Genomic DNA, 22,268 nt, shown 5'->3' with positions numbered 1-22,268 from the left:
GATGAGAGGCGACTGTGAGTTAATGGCAGCGTCACAGACACAGTACCCTTCTGAATGTCCTAAACGTCAGCTCACATGGCGACAGTGCTGAGCAGTGAAGCCCTGGAAGAGTGGGCAGGACACCGGGAGTCTTCAGACTGGCCGCCTCTCCTGGTTTACATGTACCGTACGCTCTCTTCCATCCTGAAATGTCCCTGGCCTGGGTGGTGTGTTTCAAGTTAGTCTCAGCTGTCACTGCTCTGTAGGCTCTATAGCTCTATAGGCATGGATGCAGGGGCAGTGATGCCGCTGCTCTGTGTGGCGGTGCAGGAGCAAAGGTCCTCCACGACTGGGCCTTTGAAGCCAAGGCAGCACTGCATCTTGGGAACCTGATCCACACCTGTGTCACATCTTCCCTGCTTAAGGTTAATTTGTTCCCATTATCCTAGATAAGAAATTGGTAGCTTGTTAGGCTTGATATTCATTCTGAAATCCTCCTGTGTCCACGACCCAGACTTCAAGCCATCTCTGCCTGTTATCATATCTGCCAAAACTACCAATTATTTTTCAATGTCAGGAGTTATTAGAAGCACTGGTGAAGCTCGTGGTGGAGTGTGACATTTTTCTGCTTCTTCGTCTAGGAAGTTTTTGAGAATGTTAATGTTGGGCGTCGGGACTAGAGCTGTTAGCAGCCATCACCAGTTAATTAGGTTAAAAGAATGTCAAGGGGTAATAATTAAATATTAAAATATGTTCTGTTGTAATTGTGATGGTGTGAGCTAAGAAACAGAAGAAATCAAGGCTCATGGGTCTTGTCAGGAAGAATACGGAGCTGCATTTATGGAGTCCCCGCTCCCTGGGCAGCGCTGAACCATGTTACGCGAGTTGCCATAGCTCCCAGAGTGAAACGAGGAGTTGCTGTCAGTGTCCGACTTCCACAGGCCCGCCCGTCCGTCTATCCCCGCTGCTCCTGACCCCTCTCTGCCTCGCTCCTCCTCCTAGGAGAGGCCCTCTCTATTTCCCTCCCTTTCCTTCTCTCAGCCTTAGGACACCCTCTGAGCTATCAGTCTGATAGAAAATTAGGTTTGTGATAAAATTTCTAAAAACTACATTCCTAGAAGGCTTCCCTTCCTATAAGGAACTATTAAACAGTAGTTTTTCTTGCTGAAGGTAATATAATAGTGTTAGCTGTTAAGAGCTCAATAAACTGTATCTGATTTTTTCCTCAAAGTCTCCCTGTTGGAGTGCCCAGCACCTCCAAACTGGATTTCAGGCAGAATAGACTGCATTTCTGCTCCCTGCCACACCCGCTCTGCTTCCCACACCAGTAAGTCCTGACAAGCAAAAATTCAGGTTATATTCCAGGTCAGCAGGCCTCAAATTTTTAAATGAAAGTAGGTTTTGCCCCCCCCCTTTTTTTTTTCATTTTAGAGATTGGACAGCACAGACAGCAAATAGCCAGATAGATAATGCATTTCTTTATGCTAGCTTGCCATGGGCTGTGGAGCGTGAACACCTCCGTGCACTCTCCCACTGCTCCCGTGTGGGTGGAGCTTGGCAGGGCTGGTCACCACACAGTGGCTTGAGCATCTAGCCTCCCCCTCGACACTGTTGGACTGTTAGAATGCCTCTAACGGAGCTCAAGTGAGGCGCTTGCACTTCGGCTCTTAGTAGAAGCATCACCTGGCAGTTGAAAGCAGAGTTTTGGGCCATGTCTCAAGTCTTATAGGTATTGAGCTTTGCACTGCTCTTTCTTGACCCTAAAAGCAGTTTTTGGAGCTAAGATCTTCATGTCTGTTGTTCAAACTGATGTTAGAGTGTGTGCAATTTGACTGTCGTATTGAATTAGGGCTTCCCTGGTGGTTCAGTCAGTAAAGAATCTGCCTGCAATGCAGGAGACTTGGGTTCGATCCCCGGGTTGGGAAGATCCCCGGTTGGGAGGAGGGCATGGCAACCCACTCCAGTATTCTTGCCTGGAGAATCCGCATGGACAGAGGAGCCTGGCAGGCTGCAGTCCATGGGGTCGCAGAGTTGGACATGACTGAGCAACTAAGCACGGCACATATTGAATTAAGTCACATTTGCAGAGTTGCTTCTAATGACCACTCACCACAGCATCACAGTCCTGGTATAGAGCTGGGTTTTTCAGAAGATGAAGACTAGTTTCCGAGGCATGACACACATCAGCGTCAGGACTGGCTGGCTGGCCTGAGTCTGGTAAGCAGGGTGCAGCCTCCCATTGGCATGTGTGGTGTTTTGTGATGGCTGTTTCTGAAAACCTGCTGTGGAATCAGTAAGTTTTAACAGGGAAGTGACTGTTTATAAATATACATGTCCTATAAAGAAGTTTAGTCCTTTTGGTATATGCATATTTAACATCCACCCCGCCACCCCCCACAGCCTCTTTGATTAGGTGATTCAACTTTTCTTGTCTTGCTTTTTTTAGGTTGTAACTATACTCTGGGGAGAGACTTAGTATAGGGTCTGATCCTAGGCAGTGAGCTTACTTAGCACAGTGTTAGTGGCTTCCCTGCATGGTGTTCATCCCTTCATTCCAGGCTTGGGAGGGGCTGCAAAGCAGGGAGTGATGGCACTTTCATCCTGATACGAGAAAGTGAAGGTGCGGGCTCTCTAGTGGAAATACTGTTAATGAGTTGGCTGGAATTGAATTTCAAAACTCTAAATCTTGTAAATTTTTCTAAGGTAAAAACTTGACTACGTCACTATCATGAGATCCTGTTAGTTTCATAAAAGGGTCCCATGAAGTGGTTTCATTGGATGGTGTAAGAGGTGGTGGCTTTGAAGCATTTTGTATTTTATCAGTTTGACATTTGGCTAATGGATTGGTGAGGTCAAGGGTGTTTTGTTTTTGGTACTAATGCAAAAGTAAATGCAAAAATGAATTATGACTTTTTAAAGACTTTAACACAGATTTGTTTGAAAGGAAAGTGAGTATCAAACTTGGGAATACAGAAATAAGACTATAGGAAAATAAGCCCGTGTTGTGTATAGTGGCATATATTCTATGTTTATCCTATGCCTGTGCTATCTTTGTGCTTGGCTTCAAACTACGTGTTTGTTTACATGCAATATTTTTTGAAATAAAAAGAACAGGCATCCAAAAACTTGGGTTATAGAAAGGGGACTTTTTAAAATTCTTACCATCTGATTAGGTGGTATGTTTTAGACTTTTAGTATGTAAGTAAAACAGCCTTGAGACTAAATAGCACATTTTGCTTGGAATACCCCATCCAGAGGAATCCACTGCTTCTCTGCACTGTACATATGTACATAGTGTCCACGATTAGATTGTAAGCTCCTCGAGGGCAGGAACTGTCGTCTTGTCTTGGGAGTTCCTGCAGTGCCGAGTGTGAAGTGCCTTGCACAGCGTAGGTGCTGGTGACACAGAGAAGGAGTGAGTAGCTTCCTGCCACCTTTATGACGAAGCTTGGTTTACTTTCTCCGCTGTGTTGAGAACTGCAAAGTACTAATGATGGGAAGAGGGCAAAATTCTTTCTTGGATTTCAGCTGGGTCTCCTGAGCTGAAGCAGACCATGCTGTCTCCTTGGCACTAGTTATCTTCTTGCCCTGAAGACATACTAGTGTCCTGAGCTTTTATATGATAAAAGGGCGGCAGTCTCTGGGCAAAGTTTGAAGTGGGGAAGACTATAGAGAAAATGAAGTGGAAATTTTGGAGGGTGTTCATCAAATGCAGTCCTGTGGGGCAATCTTACTTTAGTTATTACTAAAGGAAAGGATAGCAATTCTCTTTCTTTACCAGTTAGCTGGTTGGCCAATTTTCCAGTTAACAAAAGATTGTTGGGTTTTTTTTTAAACTTTTTCCCATTTTGCATTCCCCCCTCAATTGCTCTTTATGATTCTAGTACTTAGAGTCTATTAAAGTTGCTGTGAATATCCAGTGCTGTACATAATGGCAGTTTTGTAAATGTGAAATAACCTCAATTATGTTGTGTTTTGTATGCAGAGCCACTAGTATTGTTATCTTGGCCACTTTTTTTATTCAAAATAAATAAAATAATCAAGTTATTTGTATATTGTGTGCATATTTTGTCGGGTTCACCAGTTTGTAGCAAGGGTTAGAAACCTTCTGCCCCACCCAGCACCAGCAAAGGCACTTCGAGAAGAGAAGGGGGAGAGCTGTGCCTCAGAGAAATGGCTGTCAGCAAGGGCCCCAGAATCAATGCAGAATGCCTTCAATGGTTTATTCTAGAGAAAGTTGAGGAATGTAAGGGGAAATCAGACAGCTTCAGTAGGCTGTTAGACCACAAATACTTAATGTCAGTTGATGAGTATCTGGTGAGTGTTTAAGTGAAGTGCTCATTACCAGGATTTCATCAACAATAAGCATGTGATTCAGACAAATCCTCCTGGTGAGAACAACCAGAAACACCAAACAGGGGAAAGAAAATGAATACATGCCTCAATGTGTGGTAATAAAACTTCTGAAAGATCAAAGAGAAAAAAAAACTTTAAGCAAAAAAAAAAAAACACAAATATTTTCTCAAAAGAAAACAAGTTAACCTTAAAAAGAAAAAATTAGTAAGATTTAAAGATGACTTCTCATGGAAATGGTAAAGATGAGAAGGCAGTGAACAGGGGCCTTTGGGGGCTGAGAGAGTAACTTGCAACCTCATATTCAGAGCGTGGCAGAAAAGTCAGACATGTTCAGACAAACAAGAATGGAAAATGAAAGCACCAGAGGAAATTCTAGAGTGGTGTCAGGTGGAAGGCAGTTAAAGAGCACTAGGAAGGGGAGGCGGGAGAGCAAGGCTATGAACGTGGGAAGCAAACAGAACATCCTGAGGTTCTGAAACAAAACATGCCTGCAAGTCAGGAGTGTTTGGTTCTGTAGTCTGAGGCCTGTCTAGGAGCAGGCATAACTAATCCATGTGAGACCGGATACGTTTTTTTCTCTAAACACTTAAAGAAAATCAAAGGGTCTTTAATTAAGCTCATGGAGGACGGAAACCAGAACATTTTAGAAAGAATCCCTTAGAAGAAATGGGGTAGCTGTCATAGTCAACAAGAGTCCTAAATGCAGTACTTAGGTGCAATCTCAAAAACGACAGAATAATCTCTGTTCATTTCCAAGGCAAACCATTCAGTATCTCAGTAATCCAAGTCTGTGCCCCAACCATTAATGCCAAAGAAGCTGAAGTTGAATGGTTCTGTGAAGACCTACAAGGCCTTCTAAAACTAACACCAAAAAAAGGATGTCCTTTTCATCATAGGGGACTGGAATGCAAAAGCAGGAAGTCAAGAGAACCTGGAGTAACAGGCAAGTTTGGCCATGGAGTACAAAATGAAGCAGGGCAAAGGCTAACAGAGTTTTGCCAAGAGAACACACTGGTCATAGCAAACACCCTCTTCCAACAACACAAGAGACAACTACGGGCAACAGTTATAACTGGACATGGAATAATGGACTGGTTCCAAGTTGGGAAAGGAGTACATCAAGGCTGTATATTGTCACCCTGCTTCTTTAACTTATATGCAGAGCACATCATGAGAAGTGCAGGCTGGATGAAGCACAAGCTGGAATTGAGATTGTTGGGAGAAATATCAGTAACCTCAGATAAGCAGATGACACCACCCTATGGTAGACAGTGAAGAGGAACTAAAGAATCCCTTGATGAAGGTAAAAGAGGAGAGTGAAAAACCTGACTTTAAACATTCAAAAAATGAAGATCATGGCATCCAGTCCCATCACTTCATGGCAAATAGATGGGGAAACAATGGAAACAAAGACTTTACTTTCTTGGACTCCAAAATCACTGCAGATGGTGACTGCAGCCATGAAATTAAGACACTTGCTCCTTAGAAGAAAAGCTATGACAAACCTAGACAGCATATTAAAAAACAGAGACTTTGCCAACAAAACTATGGTTTTTCCAGTAGTCATGAATGGATGTGAAGAGTTGGACCATAAAGAAGGCTGAGTGCTGGAGAATTGATGCTTTGAACTGTGGTGTTGGAGAAGACTCTTGAGAGTCCTTTGGACTCAAGTAGATCAAACTAGTCAATCCTAAAGGAAATCAACCCTGAATATTCATTGGAAGGACTGATGCTGAAGCTGAAGTTCCAGTATTTTGGCCATCTGATATGAAGACCTGACTCATTGGAAAAGACCCTGATGCTGGGAAAGACTGAAGGCAGGAGAAGATGATGACAGAAGATGAGACAGTTGGTTGGCATCACCAATTGAATGGATATGAGTTTGAGCAAGCTCCAGGAGATAGTGAAGGACAGGGAAGCCTGGCATGCTACAGTCCTTGGGGTCACAAAGAGGTGGACATTATTGAGCGACTGAACAACAACAACAAAAGGCAAGAAAGGAGAAAAAATTAACAGAATAGTCTGTGAAAATGAAAAGCAAATAAGATAATGGATTTACACTAAAATAGAGCAGTAATTACAGTGGTAATTACATCAAATATAAATAAACCATCCAATCAAAGCAAGACTGTCAGACTGGTTTTTTTAAGTGTTAAAAGTGATAAAATATAAGGATATAGGAACTTTTAAAGGATGGAAAACTATACCATGCAAACATTAATCAAAAGGTAGTTGATATTTCATTGGATTGGAAGACTCAGTATTGTCAAAATGACTATACCACCCAAGCCAGTCTACAGATTCAGTGCAATCCCTATCAAATTACCAATGGCATTTTTCACAGAAGTAGAACAAAAAAATTTTTTTATTTGTGTGCAAACACAAAAGACTCCAAATAACCAAAGAAATCTTGAGAAAGAAAAACAGCTGGAGGAATAAGGCTCCTTGACATCAGACTATACTAAAAAAACTACAGTTGTTAAAATAGTATGGTACTGGCACAGAACCAGAAATACAGATCATTGGCACAGGATAGAAAGCCCAGAGACAAACCCATGCACTTACGGCCAATAATACATGACAAAGGAGGAAAGAATATACAATGGAGAAAAGAACTTCTTTAATAAGTGGTGCTGGAAAAATTGGACAGCTACATATAAAAGAATGAAATTAGAACACTCTTTAAAAGTACACACAAAAATAAACTCAAAATGGATTACAGACCTAAATGTAAGACCAGACACGATAAAACTCCTAAAGGGAAACAAAGGCAGAACACTCTGACATAAATCACAGCAATACCTTTTTGGATCCATCTCTTAGAGTAATGGAAATAAAAACAAACTGGACCTGATTAAACTTAAAAGCTTTTGCACAGCAAAGGAAATCATAAATAAATTGAAAAGGCAACATACAGAATGGGAGAAAATATCTGAAAATGATGTAACGGACAAGGAATTAATCTCCAAAACATATAAACCACTCACACAGCTCAATATCAAAAAAAGAAAAAGAAAAGAAAAAGCCCAATCCAAAACTAGGCAGAAGATTTAAATAGACATTTTTCCAAAGAAGACATCAGTTTAGTCGCTCAGTCACGTCCAACTCTGTGACCCCATGAACCACAGCACACCAGGCCTCCCTGTCCATCACCAACTCCCAGAGTCCACCCAAACCCATGTCCATTGAGTCGGTGATGCCATCCAACCATCTCATCCTCTGTCATCCCCTTCTCCTGCCCTCAGTCTTTCCAGGCATCAGGGTCTTTTCAAATGAGTCAGCTATTTGCATCATGTGGCCAAAGTATTGGAGTTTGAGCTTCAGCATCAGTCCTTCCAATGAATATTCAGGACTGATTTCCTTTATGATGGACTGGTTGGATCTCCTTGCATTCCAAGGGACTGACTCTCAAGAGTCTTCTCCAACCCCACAGTTCAAAAGCATCAATTCTTCGGTGTTCAGCTTTCTTTATAGTCCAACTCTCACATCCATACATGACCACTGGAAAAAACCATAGCCTTGACTAGACGGACCTTTATTGACAAAGTGATGTCTCTGCTTTTCAATATGCTGTCTAGGTTGGTCATAACTTTCATTTCATGGCTGCAGTCACCATCTGCAGTGATTTTGGAGCCCAGAAAAATAAAGTTAGCCACTGTTTCCACTGTGTCCCCATCTAGTGATGGGACCGGATGCCATGATCTTAGTTTTCTGAATGTTGAGCATTAAGCCAGCTTTTTCATGCTACTCTTTCACTTTCATCAAGAGGCTCTTTAGTTCTTCTTCACTTTCTGCCATAAGCGTGGTGTCATCTGCATATCTGAGGTTATTGATATTTCTCCCGGCAATCTTGATTCCAGCTTGTGCTTCCTCCAGCCCAGCATTTCTCATGATGTACTCTGCATAGAAGTCAAATAAGCAGGGTGACAATATACAGCCTTGACATATAGATGGTCAAAAAGCACATAAAAAAATGTTCAATGTCACTGACTATTGTTGTTCAGTTGTTCAGTCATGTCCAACTCTTTGGGATCCCATGGACTACAGCACACCAGGCTTCCCTGTCCTTCACTATCTCCTGGAGTTTGCTCAACTCATGTCCATTGAGTTGGTGATGCCATCCAGCCATCTTGTCCTCTGTCATCCCCTTCTCCTCCTGTCTTCAATCTTTCCCTGCATCAGGATCTTTTCCAGTGAGTCAGCTCTTCACATCAGGTGGCCAAAGTATTGGAGTTTCAGCTTCAGTATCAGTCCTTCCAGTGAATATTCAGGGTTGATTTCCTTTAGGATTGACTGGTTTGATCTCCTTATAGTCCAAGGGACTCTCAAGAGTTCTCTAAAACCACTGTCTGAAAGCATCAATTCTTTAGCATTCAGCCTTCTTTATGGCCCAACTCTCACATCTATTCATGACTGCTGGAAAAACCATAACTTTGACTTTACAGATCTTTGTCAGCAAAGTGATGTTTCTACTTTGTAATATGCTGTCTAGATTTGTCATAACTTTTCTTCCAAGGAACAAGTGTCTTCTAATTTCATTGTTGCAGTCACTGTCCACAGTGATTCTGGAGTCCAAGAAAATAAAACCTGTCACTGTTTCCATTTTTTCCCTGTTTGCCATGAAGTGATGGAACCAGATTCCACGCATTCCAACATTTTTTGAATGTTGAATTTTAAGCCAGCTTTTTCACTCTCCTCGTTCACCCTCTTCAAGGGGCTCTTTAGTTTCTCTTTACTTTCTGCCATTAGAAAGGGCTGGTTCTAGTAATCCTTTTTAAATCCATTTTGAGTTTATTTTTGTGTATCGTATTAGGGAGTGTTCTAATTTCATTCTTTTACACATAACTGTCCGGTTTTCCCAGCACCACTTATTGATGAGATTGTCTTTTCTCCATTTTATATTCTTGCCACTTTTGTCATCGATTTGTTGACCATGTTTGTGTGGGTTTATCTCTGGGCTTTCTGCCCTGTTCTGTTGATCTGTATTTCTCTTTTTCTGTCAATACCATGCTGTTTTGATGACTGTAGCTTTGTATTATAGTCTGAAGTCAAGGAGCCTTATTCTTCCAGCTCTGTTTTTCTTTCTCAAGATTGTTTTGTCTATTTGGGTCTTTTGTATACTAATTCTCTTCTGTAAAGCTTGCTTTGAAGATTGTGCTGGCCACTACCCTAAAACAGCTCCAGCAAGGACATTATGTGGGCAGCCAAAGGGGTGGATGGTAGCAGAAACTGTGGATACCTCTCACATATGCTCGTGACTCCTCTGAGTCCACAGTTAGATGTGGTAGCAGTGTCAGCAGTACCTGACACCTTCTCAGCTTGAGCATTGGTTTCTCTCCTCTCCTGTCTGAGGGCTTCTTCTGGCACCCCAGGGACTTACTTGGTTGCCAGATAGCAGTAATCTTGGGGAGTCAACTCCCCTGAGGGCAACTCTAAAGCAATGGGGAATGAGAAATGAGGGTTAGTCCCTGGGAGGGATGATTTCAAGGGGTGTTCCCATGGTTTTTTGGAGGATCCCCCAATGGGATGCACCTGGTAACCTACAGTAGTATCCTGCCCATCAACCTAGACTTTACTGACCTCTTTCCCTTTCCTGTCTCCCATCCCTACACGTATTTCCTAGGATCACCTCCCAGTTCCCAAGACCCTCCTTGTCCCAGGATCTGCTTTGGTGTGAACCCAAACAAGACAAAGCCAGTCTTACAGACAAGCAAAAATTTAGATGCAAAACTCCTAAACAAAGATTATCAAAATGGATTCATTATATATATGATTAAATATATTTAATATATAATAAAAATAAAGAAGGCTGAGTGCCAAGGAATTGATGCTTTCTAACTGTGGTGTTAAGCTTGTCATTTGAGGGTGTGGAAGGGACACTGGAAGGAAGAGGCCTCCTGGGTCTGGTGGATTTTGTCCTTCCTTTCCTTCCTCCCTATCCTCTTCCTCCTACTCAGCAGCTGTGACCACCACTGTAGAGGATCATCATTGCTGCTCTGTCCCAGAGAAGACTTGTAAGTTCCTGGGACTGCAAGGAGATCAAACTGGTCAATCCTAAAGGAAATCAACCTCGAATATTCATTGGAAGGACCGATGCTGAAGCTCCAGTCCTTTGGCCACCTGATGGCAAGAGCCAACTCACTGGAAAAGACCCTGATGCTGGGAAAGATTGAAGGCAGGAAGAAAAGGGGGCAACAGAGGATGAGATGGTTAGATGGCATCATTGACTCAACAGACATGAGTTTGAGCAAGCTCTGGGAGATAGTGAAGAACAGGGAAACCTGGCATGTTGCAGTTCATAGGGTCGCAAAGAGTCAGACACAACTTAGCAACTCAACAACAAAAATTATACTACATCACAACCAAAGTAGTTTACTCTAGAAATGAACCAGAAAGAACCAATCATTGCAGTTTACTACAGCAAATGAAGAGAAAAATAAAGTGATCATCTCAAAAGATGGAAAAAGATCAATGAAATTCAATAATAATGATTTTTTTAAAAATAACCATCTCAGCAATCTTGGAAAAGGAACAGTTAACTTCCTAATTTAATAAAATATATCTAAAAAACTTAGGCTTAATGGCAAAATATTGAGAACTCTACTGAGATCAGGAACAAGAAAAAAAAGAGACTTGCTATTAGCACTCCTACTCAATATTGTACTATAGGTCCTGGCTATTGCAATAAGGGAAGAAAGAGACAGGTATAAAAATTGGAAAAAATAGTCACCATATTCTCAGTCAATATGACTGGGCATGAAAAAAGTATAAAAGAACCCACTGGTAAATTTTCAGAATTAAGTGAGATTTTCATTCCAATCCCAAAGAAAGGCAATGCCAAAGAATGCTCAAACTACTGCACAATTGCATTCATCTCACATGCTAGTAAAGTAATGCTCAAAATTCTCCAAGCCAGGCTTCAGCAATACATGAACTGTGAACTTCCAGATGTTCAAGCTGGTTTTAGAAAAGGCAGAGCAACCAGAGATCAAATGGCCAACATTCGTTGGGTCATCGAAAAAGCAAGAGAGTTCCCGAAAAACATCTGTTTCTGCTTTATTGACTATGCCAAAGCCTTTGACTGTGGATCACAATAAACTGTGGAAAATTCTTCAACAGAGGGGAATACCAGACCACCTGACCTGCCTCTTGAGAAACCTGTATGCAGGTCAGGAAGCAACAGTTAGAACTGGACATGGAACAACAGACTGGTTCCAAATAGGAAAAGGAGTACGTCAAGGCTGTATATTGTCACCCTGCTTATTTAACTTATATGCAGAGTACATCATGAGAAACACTGGGCTGGAAGAAGCACAAGCTGGAATCAAGATTGCCAGGAGAAATATCAATAACCTCAGATATGCAGATAACACCACCCTTATGGCAGAAAGTGAAGAGGAACTAAAAAGCCTCTTGATGAAAGTGAAAGAGGAGAGTGAAAAAGTTGGTTTAAAGCTCAACATTCAGAAAACGAGGATCATGGCGTCTGGTCCCATCACTTCATGGGAAATAGATGGGGAAACGGTGGAAACAGTGTCAGACTTTATTTTCTTGGGCTCCAAAATCACTGCAGATGTTGATTGCAGCCATGAAATTAAAAGATGCTTACTCCTTGGAAGGAAAGTTATGAGCATCCTAGAGAGCATATTCAAAAGCAGAGACATTACTTTGCCAACAAAAGTCCGTCTAGTCAAGGCTACGGTTTTTCCTTTGGTCATGTATGGATGTGAGAGTTGGACTGTGAAGAAAGCTGAGCACTGAAGAATTGATGCTTTTGAACTGTGGTGTTGGAGAAGACTCTTGAGAGTCCCTTGAATTGCAAGGAGATCAGTCCTGAGTGTTCTTTGGAAGGACTGATGCTAAAGCTGAAACTCCAATACTTAGGCCACCTCATGCAAAGATTTGACTTATTGGAAAAGACTCTGATGCTGGGAGGGATTGGGGGCAGGAGGAGAAGGGGACGACAGGATGAGATGGCTGGATGGCATCACCGACTCGATGGACATGAGTTTGGGTGAACTCCGGGAGTTGGTGATGGACAGGGAGGCCTGGTGTGCTGTGATTCATGGGGTCGCAAAGAGTCGGACACGACTGAGCGACTGAACTGAACTGAGCAAGGTTTCTGGATAGAAAAAGAACCCTCAAAAAAAATGATATAAATGTGTATGACAGTTCTGTTCATAATATTCTAGAGCCTGGAAACAACACAAATGCCCATCAATAGGTAAATATATTAAAAAATGTAGACTATCTACACAAAGGAATACTACACAGCAGTAAAAAAGGAGCAGGTCCATGATACACGTGTGCCGCTTTACTGAATGCTCAATGCTGAGCTCCAGACACCCTTCAGTGCCACCTCGGCTCTAAAGGGCTCCCTCCTTCAGCGTCCCTCCTTTGCAATGAGCACGATGCTCAGCTTGTCAATAGAAGGTGCTGGAAGGACACTGCAGAAGGAAGGGGTTTCCTGGGTCTGCTGGAGTTTGTCCCTCCTTTCCTCCTTACCTCCTCCTCCTCCTTAGCAGCTGTGACCACGAGTACAGAGGATTGTCACTGATGCTCTGCCGCAGGCTTTGCTAAGTATCTCCAACCATGAGGGCAGCTGGCCCCTGGGTCCCAGATTTGATCAGCCTGGTAGGGTGACCAACTCATGCCAGTTTGTCCAAGACTGGTCAGGTTTTAACATTGAAAATCCCACAACGCCTTCAGACCTGTGGATACTGTGACACTGATTCACCCTACAAACCATGGTCCTCAAACATGAACTAAAGAGCTTTTAAGCGGAAGAGAGAAGCCCAGGACTCAAAGGGCATCTCTCTGCAGTTAACAGGAAGGACCCCATCCTTGCCAGGATCGAAGCCAGCCCACAACCATGGCTAACGCCATCCTTGGCTGTGTTTCCACATTCAGGTTCTGTTATCGTCTCCTCCTTTCCCTGTCTTCTCCTTCAAACAAGCCAAGGAAGTCAGGGGTGAGAGGGAGGCAATGACCGTGTTAGCGGGGATGGTCCTCCAGCTGTGACGCTTCGACAAGAGACCATCACATCTGCCGCCCAGGTCTGCTCACTGGAGACACGGACCAGTGTTGGAAGAGTGGGGTGATTGTTAAAGACAGGTGCTTCCAAGAGTCTCTCGGGATTTCAGGGGAGGCCGGGTGTTGGGGGGGGCTCAATCCAGCCCCAGGTCTGAGTCCTTGAGTCTCTGATTCTCTCAGCTCTGCCCTTCTTTGCATTTCAGCTTCCTCACCAGGCCAGTAGCCAGATATGTGCTGGATAACTGGAAAAATGTTTTCAAAGTGGTGCCCATGCCTGGCTGCACCCAAGGAGGCGAGCGTCTTTTGAGCGGCCGGAGGCAGGCTCTGAGAAGCTCCAAGTTGCGTGAACACCTCGGGATGCTAGCACACTTGTGAACTCACGTGCAACCTCTCATGGTGCTCCTCCACATGCGCGTGCACACACTGCGGCTTCACTCTCCCAGGTGACCCCGGTCACTTCCAAAGCTGGTCCTTCCCCGCCCCCACTGGCAGTCTGCATGAGTTCCCGTTGCTCCACATTCCTTCAACACCAGGCGCTGCCAGGCTGTTAGATTATTGCCAGTCTGGGAGCATGTGGCACCATCCCAGTACAGTGTGCACGTCCCCAGTTACTAACAAGGTAGGGTTTTTTTAATATATTCAGTCGGCTGGTTGTGTTTTCTTCTGTAAAATGTCCGGTTATGCCTCGTTCACACTTCTCAGTCACATATCCACGTGTGCTGCCATTTAGGCCTATCCCAAATGCATTCAGCTTTTTAATTAACGTATACATAATGAAGTGTATGGCTCAAGATTTGGGCATAACTTCTACCCAGACTGATGAAAACTTGACGGCGTCCAGAAGGTTCCTGGCACCAACGCCCTTCCTCTGGCAATGATCCGCTCAGCGGTCTTAGTTATTTCTGATTTCTGTTAGCAGTGATGCGTTTGTATCTGTTCAGGAACTTCATCCACATCAGATCATAACATCGAGTCTTCCAGGTCTGCTTGTGAGACTCACTTGCACTGGGGCCTTTATCAGGGGTTTGTTCTATTGTCACAAATCTATTACGCAGTTGTGTAATATGTCACAACTGATAGACAGTATTGTTTCCAGTTTAGGGTTAATACGAACACAACTGCTGTTAATAAGTTTGTATACAGACACACACATTTTTCCTGGCACTACTAGGAGAGGAATGCCAGGTCGAGGGGCAGGCACCCATGAGCAGCGTGGGTAGACATCTGCTTCACGGTCTTGTGAATGGTTAAACCAATGCTCCCGCCCCCCAGCACTGCAGGGGAGTTCCAGTGTCTGTCTTGGCTCCAGCACTTTGTGATGACAGTCTCATTAAAAACTCGTGGGGGGGTGTGCAGGCAGCTCTCACGGGGACCCTCATCTGCATTTAATACACTTTAAATGAATGAATTCTTGCTTTAAATGAACAATTTCTATGATATGGGAATATCTCAATAAAGTTGATGTGGCTGGAAAGTTTACATTGCTGCATCTTCTCCATCACACACCACGACCTCCAAGCTCTGGTGGCTTTGCAGAGAGCTTATAAAGTTATCACTGCAAAGGAGACCCCAACTCGGGCACACCTGTGGTTCAACCTCCCCATGGATCCAAGGCGGCAGGTTCAATGCACTGGGCCTGTGAGCTGGTCCCTGCTTGTTCTTCCTCTCCTCTTAGAGATCAGTGGAGGGTCCCACGGTTTCTGAAGTATGACTCAGTTAGTGCTCTGTTGGCTATTTACACGTAAATTACACTATAGTGTCATCCTGTCCGGGTAGGAAAGATTTGCAAAGGCAACGAGAGCTTGACAGGAAACGCTGGACTTCACCACATGGCCATCACTAAAAACCAGTCTATGGTTGAGCAGAAGTGACCGCTGAGAACCAAGCCCAGCCCTCTTGCCCTGGGGAAGGAATGACCGCATTGGTGACTTGGTACCTTATTTGATGGCCTTGAATGGCTGGCGGGGAAAAAAAAATCAGGAAAGCGTTTTGCTGAAGAAAGGTGCCTGGCTTATGTGACGACGTGGGTGCACTCCGAGGGCATTTTGCTCGGTGAAATCAACCCGCCACAGAGGACAAGCACTGCGTGATTTCACTGACATGCAGGATCTGAAATAGTCAAGCTCACAGAAGCAGGGAGCAGGCCGGGGACTGCCAGGGGCTGGGGGAGGAGAGTGGGGTGCTGCTGTTCCCCAGGTACAGAGCTTTAGTTACCCGAGAGGAATAAAAATTCTAGAGAGTCGCTCACAACAATAAGCCTAGAGTGAACACTGTACTGTATGCTGAAAAATTCAGGAGAGTAGATCTGTTCAGGGTTCTTAACCACAGTTTTTAAAAAAGCAGGTTACAGGGCAATATATAAAATACTGTCCCATCGGTGTATTTATACCACTTATCTGTCCACCTGTCCACTCATTCATCTGTCCATCCATCCATCCATCCATCTACTTCAGACTTTGAAATACAGTTATCTCCAGCGAATGACACCTAAGGATTTTATTGTGGAGAGGATGGGAGTTTTCCTTCCTAAGGGATGAGCTTCTGATGTACTGCTTGGCTTTTTTTTATAAGTTAACATTTGAATAATAAAAATAATCATGTTTCAATTTTTTAATGGCAGCATTTCCATGATCAACTCATAGTCACTTTTTCCTGTGCCTTCAAACTCTCATGTGCCTCAGAAGTCAGCCCCCAAGCCACCGTCACCTCCCCTAGGGGGTCTCCTGTGAGTCCTGACTACGTTTAAATTCCCTGCCACCTGCTGCCTGGCCCTGGGCACACGCTCTATGCACTGTGCCCAGGAACCTTATCTGATCCCCTATGGAAAAAAGAGCTGGCTGGGAGGGTGCAGGGCTGTTTCAGGGGACCTAGGGGCAGAGATGGATCTTAGGAACTATCAGAAATTAGGTGGTGTCTTTTTCTCTCTCATTTCTGTCATTTTTTTGGTAAAATGTAAGCCTCAACCCACTCCAGAATTGTCATCTGGAGAATCCCAAGGACAGAAGAACCTGGTGGGCTACAGTCCATGGGGTCGCAAAGTGTCAGACACAACAGAATCAACTTAGCCAGCACACACACACACAAAGCCTCAATGGGGCTTCCCAGTTGCCACTAGCAGTAAAAAATCCGCCTGCCAATGCAGGAGACATAAAAGACGCAGGCTTGATCCTTGGGCCAGGAAGATCCCCTGGAGGAGAGCCTGGCAACCCACTCCAGTACTCTTGCCTGGGAAATCCCATGGATAGAGGAGCCTGGCGGGTTACAGTCCATGGGGTCACACAGACACGACTGAAGAAGCGACTTAGCATGCGCGCACACAAGACTCATTAGGACAGGGCTTTTTGTCTTTTTTCCCGTCTGCTGTATGCTTAGTGCCAGGCACACAGTAGGCACTCAACAAGTACCTGTGGGATGAATGGGGCGGGCATGTGTCTGCCTCTCTCTTGGTTCCTCCAGATGAACTTGAATTGCTCTGCTGTGCTGCGCATGGGCCAGACAAACCCCAGCATCCTCTTCTTTCCCCAAGCCACAGGAGGAGAGGGACCTGTGCCCTCTCTTCTCTTCCCAGATTCCTGGGAGAGAGAAGCTGATTGGCCGGCTCAGAGGAAGCACAGGTATACATACGCATGGGCTCAGCAGCGGCAACCAGTTCCAGGTCCCACAGGAGACACACTTGTGGGGTGGGGACGGGCAGAAACCCCAAAGGATCCTCTAGAGCGTCTGGATCGCCCAGTGCCGGGGGTATCAGGGAAGGGAGGGGCTGGACAAACACAGACCGGGACCAGGGGCTCGGGTGTAAGAGAAGGAGGGGAGAGCTTGTAGTGACAACAGGAAAAGAGGCTGGAGGTGAACGAGGGGACTGCTTTAATGACGACAAAAGCACGATTGTTCTCTTGCAAGTTAACCTTAATCAAACCTCAGAGTTTAACTTCAAGCACAGCCCCTCATCTGGGAATTAACACGACATTTCCCCTCCAGCCACAGGACTGGGCCTCTCCTGGGCCGGAAAGCCCCCAGATCGGCATCGCTGCGGCTGGGACCGGATGCTAATGTTCTCCAGCTGGCTGGGGGGAGGGGCGCGGAGGACGAATGTCATTTGCTCGTCGCTTCGGAGGGAGCGAGCTACATGAGCGGGAACATGTCGGGCCAACCCCAGCAGCGCACACCCGAGGGGAGCGCCCGGGATCGCGCGCCGGGCGCATTTCAATGAAGCCCGCGCCTTCCGGCTCTGCGGCGGCGCCGGAACCCAACCGAGGCCCTGCATCGGGGCATCTGGGACGCCGGGGCCTTTGGGAGGCGGCGGGAAGGAGCTCCGGGGGCGTTCGTCCACCTGGGTGGAAGGAAGAAGGCAGGGGGCCCCGCGAGTCCGGATGCCTTTAGCAACCCCGAAGGCGACTGAGGGCAAAGCACCGGCCTGCGGGTCATCTCCTGGAGTTCTGGGAGCAGCGAGTGACCCAGGTCCCCGACCCCTGCTGCCACTTAGCACATGCAGCCGTCCACAAGTTATTGGACTCCTCTGAGCCCCAGTTTCTTCATCTAGGGATAAAAAAAGAAAAACAGCCTTGACCTCAAGGAGAGCTGTGAGAACCCCAATGAGAAGAACCGCATTTATGGTATATACTATTTGCCACACCCTATTTTTAGCCTTGGTGTATGTATTCATCATTCCATCCCACAGTATGTGCCTAGTATTGCCTAGGAGGCAGCGACCCTTCTCATTCATTTTACAAGGGTCCAGAGAGGTGAAGTAACTCTCCCCAGGCCACACAGCAGCATGGGGACCCAGGCTGCTAGGGTCCACAGTCCAGGCTCTTGGTGGGGACATCACCTGCCCCACAGAGCGAGGACAGCTGCTCTATGCGGGGCGGGGCAGGCAGAGAGAGAGGAGGCTGTGCACAGAGCAAGTAGCGCTGTGTGAGCGGAACAAGTGTTTGTGATGTCCTGAGCTACGGATCTGCATCGGGATGGGGTTCCATTGGAGAGTAAACTGGGGCTGCGGTCTCTGGTGTCCAGGACGACACGCAGCAGGGCAGGCAGAGCAAGGGGAGTGACCCCTGGCTAGGCTGGTGCTGGCCACCCTCCCGATCTTCTGTCTCCTGCAATCGGGGGTGCTGGGTACACGTGGGCAGAGTTTCAGCACAGCACAGCAGCCTGGCCTTATGGTCTGGACCCGAGACCTCTCCTGGGGCCTCCGGAGCCTGAGGAGGCTCCACGGGCAGGATCCCAGAGTCAGGGGGCTTTGGGGGGAGATGCCCTGTTCCCTGTGGGGTGGGGAAGGGGAGGGGCAGGGGCAGGGGAAGGCCTGATGGAGTGTCAAGAGGTGGCACCCAGTGCCTGGGCAGGATGGAGAGAGAGTCGGGGGCGGGGCCACTAGGCACGGGGGAAGCGCTGTGGCCGGATGCCACCTCTAGAGAGGGGGCCTAATCCTGGGAGGTCTGGCCAAGGCCTTAGGGGTTCACCCTGCCGTGACCCTGGCAGAGGCCAGAGGGCAGGCCCGGAGGCCTGGCTCCATGGGCCCCAGCAGCCGGCTGCCAGCGGTCACAACGGCCATTGCTAGGGTCAGATCTTTGCTGGGGGGACTCTGGGCTGCCCTAGGCTGGAAGGGGCTTTAGCCATTAGACCCAGAGTCCCTGACCACCCAGAGCCCAGGAGCTCGAGTCCTTGTCTTGGACCCTGGCTGGCCAGGCCCCCTGAGGCCTGCAGGCGGAGAGCACCGGAGTGCTGGGTTCAGGTGTAGCCATGGATCTGACAGACCTCGGGCAAGTCACTCACCCTCTGCAGCTTCAGTGGGAATCATCCAAGTACCTTTCTAACAAGATAAAATAATAATAATAATCGGGGGCGGGGGAAGCTCATGGAAGAGGATCAAGAGCTCTGTCACCCTGAGATGTCACTGTCCTGTCCCCCAGGGTCCCTGCTGTGTGCTGTGGGCCCTGCGGGACCCAGAGGCAGGCCTTCCAAGGGCTTCCAGCAAGTCTTAGAAGCAGCCGCGTGTGTCTAGAACTGCACTGACCCTGCAGCTGCTCGCCACATGCGGCCGTTCATACTTAAATTAGAGAAGCTTAAGGACAATTGTAAAAAAACAGCTCCTCAGTGGCAATGGCCACGTTCCCTGTGCTCGACAGCCCCCTGGAGCTCACGGCCGCTGTGTTGGCTGCACATCGGTCATTCCAGAGAGTTCTACCGGGCAGGCTGCTCTGGAGACAGTGGCTTCGGTAGAACAACATGCACAGAGAGTGCAGCGTGTGCTGGGCTTTATGTTGAGAGCTTTTCCTGTCATCTCGTTTCATCCCAAAGCAGCCCTGTGAGGCAGGGACTATTTTTACCCATTTTGGCTGCAAGAAATGAGGATCCAGCGACAACCCCAGGGCGCACAGCGCATGGCCGCTGGAGCCACACCGCATCCCAGGTCTGACCTGGCCTGCCACGGTCAACCTGACTGCCTCCCCGGGCTGCGCCCGTCCTGCGTTCCCAGACCCCGAAACAAGGCCAGCTTCTGGCCACCTCCAGGACCCACGAGACTGTACCCAGCACTTTATTGGCTTGGCTGATCTTCCAGAGGGTTGGGGGTGAAGGGCTAACTCCGTCTTCCTGAGGGATGCTCCCAGCTCAAAACCTGTCAGGGGACTTTCTTGGGTAGGCGATTAATGATCCCACTCTCAATGTATTCGAAGACCGTGTACGGGTCCTGGTCCCCGTTGAGGGTGATGGCGTCCCCGTAGAACTGCTCCAGCTCAGCGGAATTCCTGTAGAACAGATCCATTTTCAGCTTGATCTGCTCTTCTGAATCCTTTGGGTTCTGCAGGAGACGGGCCTGGACTTCAATGGTCGGAGGCGGCTTGTACATGAGGTGGTACCTGCGAGAGGCGGGGAAGCCAGTGAGCCCTGGTCCAGCTCAGAGGACAAGCGAGAAGGGACCCCTTCCCAGGAGAGAGGCTGGATCCCATGACCATCAGCAGCAGACATGTACTCTGCACCAGCCATTGGCTAGGCTGAGAGCCACGGAGAAACCCGCAGCATGGCCCCTTCCCAGGAGAGAAGGTCATGGATCAGTAATAGGACAGAAGATAGTAAAATATTAAGGGCCAAATTCCTCTTGTTCCTTCCTTCCTTTCTCCTTTCTTTTCTTCCTTCCAAATGATACTAGGTACCTGCCATGCACGCCTAGCACACAGCTGCTACTGACAACCCAGTGGCAGGTGAGACGTCGCCTCTGTGTTCATGGAGCTCGCGGTCAAATAGGGGATGGGACATGATAACACCAGGCATATGGAGATGCGAGGAAGTGCCCTGGTCCCTGGGGGAGAGGCCCCGGCAGCACAAAGGCCGTTTCACGTGACACGGGTCAGTGAGAGGACATCCCCCAGCACACGGTGACGGGAAAATCCTGGTGCTTCCTTCCTGCCCCTCCTCCTCTGTCCTGAGAAATGCGGTCTAGTTACCAAGAAACAGGGCCCTGGTTACTGGGAAGATGGGGGCTTCAACCTCTTCGCAATCGTGGGGACTGTAAACTGTGTTTCACTACCAACACAGCGATTGGACTTGGTCAGATGCAAGGGAAACCCCAGGATTTAGCCCCTATAGCCACGGGAGGGCTCACAGGTGACGCTGTTCCCAAGGGGACGCATCTGTTCGGCAGCCACGTCAGGGACGCACTGCGGTGACACGCTGGGGTCAGAGCCAAGCCCGGGTCAGAGCAGGTGAGCAGTGTAACAGCTGTACAGCCCGGACATTCCTTTTCTTGCTGCTCTTCCAGGAAAAGAGGGTCGGCAGACAGTGTGGAGGAGCTGGCTGGGTGAACCCCCTTTCTAGAATCTTCTGTCAGTTGTCCCCAGCAGTATCCCTGGAGCAGCCCCGCCCTGACACCCGTCAGCTAGATGGAGAGGAGGGTCCCCGGTGGGGCGTGGCCTCTGGAGCCCTCGGAGGGCCACCCACTGCAGGGCTGGCACAGACCTTTCTCCTGTGATGGGGTCGGTTCTTCTCAGGCTCAGCCGCTCAATGACAGAATCGAATGGCACGTTCAGGAAAAACACCCTGCAGGGAGAAGAGGCACCATGTCTGCTGGGGGGAACCGCAGGCTGGACTCGAGGCCAGGGTGGGCTTCAGCCCCAGAGTGGGCAGAGCCTTAGTGGCCCTGACTCGGGACTCGGGGCACCAGGCTCTGGCTGGTCACCAGAGAAAGATGCAGGTGGGGTCTCCCCGCTGCGGAAGCTCTCCACCTCCTGATTCAGGGACAGCTCCCAGCCGCCATCACTCCCAGGGCAGTGGTGGGGGGAGGCACCCGATAGGGGGTGAGCTGTGGGGAGCAAATGCCCCATCTTTGGGGGAGACCAGTGAGTTCCCTGGAATTACACAGATGCGGGTTAGACTCTCACCTCCACATGGACCTTCTGTGTGACCTCAGGCCACAAACACAACCTCTCTGAGACTCAGTTTCCTCACCTGCAAAAGTGTGTGAGTTGCTCAGTCGTGTCCAACTCTTTGTCACCCCATGGAGTGTAGCCCTCCAGGCTCCTGTCCATGGGATTTTCCAGGCAAGAGTGCTGGAGTAGGTTGCCATTTCCTTCTCCAGGGGATCTTTCCAAGCCAGGGATCAAACCCGGGTCTCCTGCATTGCAGGCGGATTCTTTACCATCTGAGCTAATAGTTGCTGAGCTCCCCTGATAGTTCAGTTGGTAAAGAATCCGCCTGAGATGTTGGACAATGTATGGGGACGTTTCTGGTTGTCACAACTGGGGAGGGGGCGCAACTGGCACCTAGCGGGTGGAGGCCAGGGCTACAGCTCAGCACCTCACTGCCTGCAGGACAGGCCCTGCCACGAAGAGCTACCCGGCCCCGGGGTCAGTCTCGAGGCAAATGGGACAGGAGGGAGGCGTGCGCGCCGGGGGCGGGGCGGGGGG

At 47.7% G+C, this 22,268-nt stretch overlaps 1 protein-coding gene across 2 annotated transcripts in view; it reads right to left on the bottom strand.

Moving 5' to 3' along the window:
• Window positions 1-19,887: 19,887 nt before the first annotated feature.
• AK8 (adenylate kinase 8) overlaps window positions 19,888-22,268 on the bottom strand; it is a 138,102-nt gene continuing 135,721 nt past the window's right edge. For both annotated transcript variants that reach the window (XM_010856769.1, XM_010856768.1), the window contains exons 12-13: window positions 21,322-21,402; window positions 19,888-20,225 (exon numbers count right to left, since the gene is read on the bottom strand). In XM_010856769.1, the coding sequence (XP_010855071.1) occupies window positions 19,988-20,225; window positions 21,322-21,402 (319 nt within the window). In that variant the 3' untranslated portion in view covers window positions 19,888-19,987. The remainder of the gene's footprint in view (window positions 20,226-21,321; window positions 21,403-22,268) is intronic.

This window comes from Bison bison, unplaced genomic scaffold, assembly GCF_000754665.1.
Source record: "Bison bison bison isolate TAMUID 2011002044 unplaced genomic scaffold, Bison_UMD1.0 scf7180017864375, whole genome shotgun sequence".
In the NCBI taxonomy this organism is placed as follows: Eukaryota; Metazoa; Chordata; class Mammalia; order Artiodactyla; family Bovidae; genus Bison; species Bison bison.
Note: the sequence above shows the minus strand (reverse complement) of the source record. Positions and strands in the feature narration are given on the sequence as shown.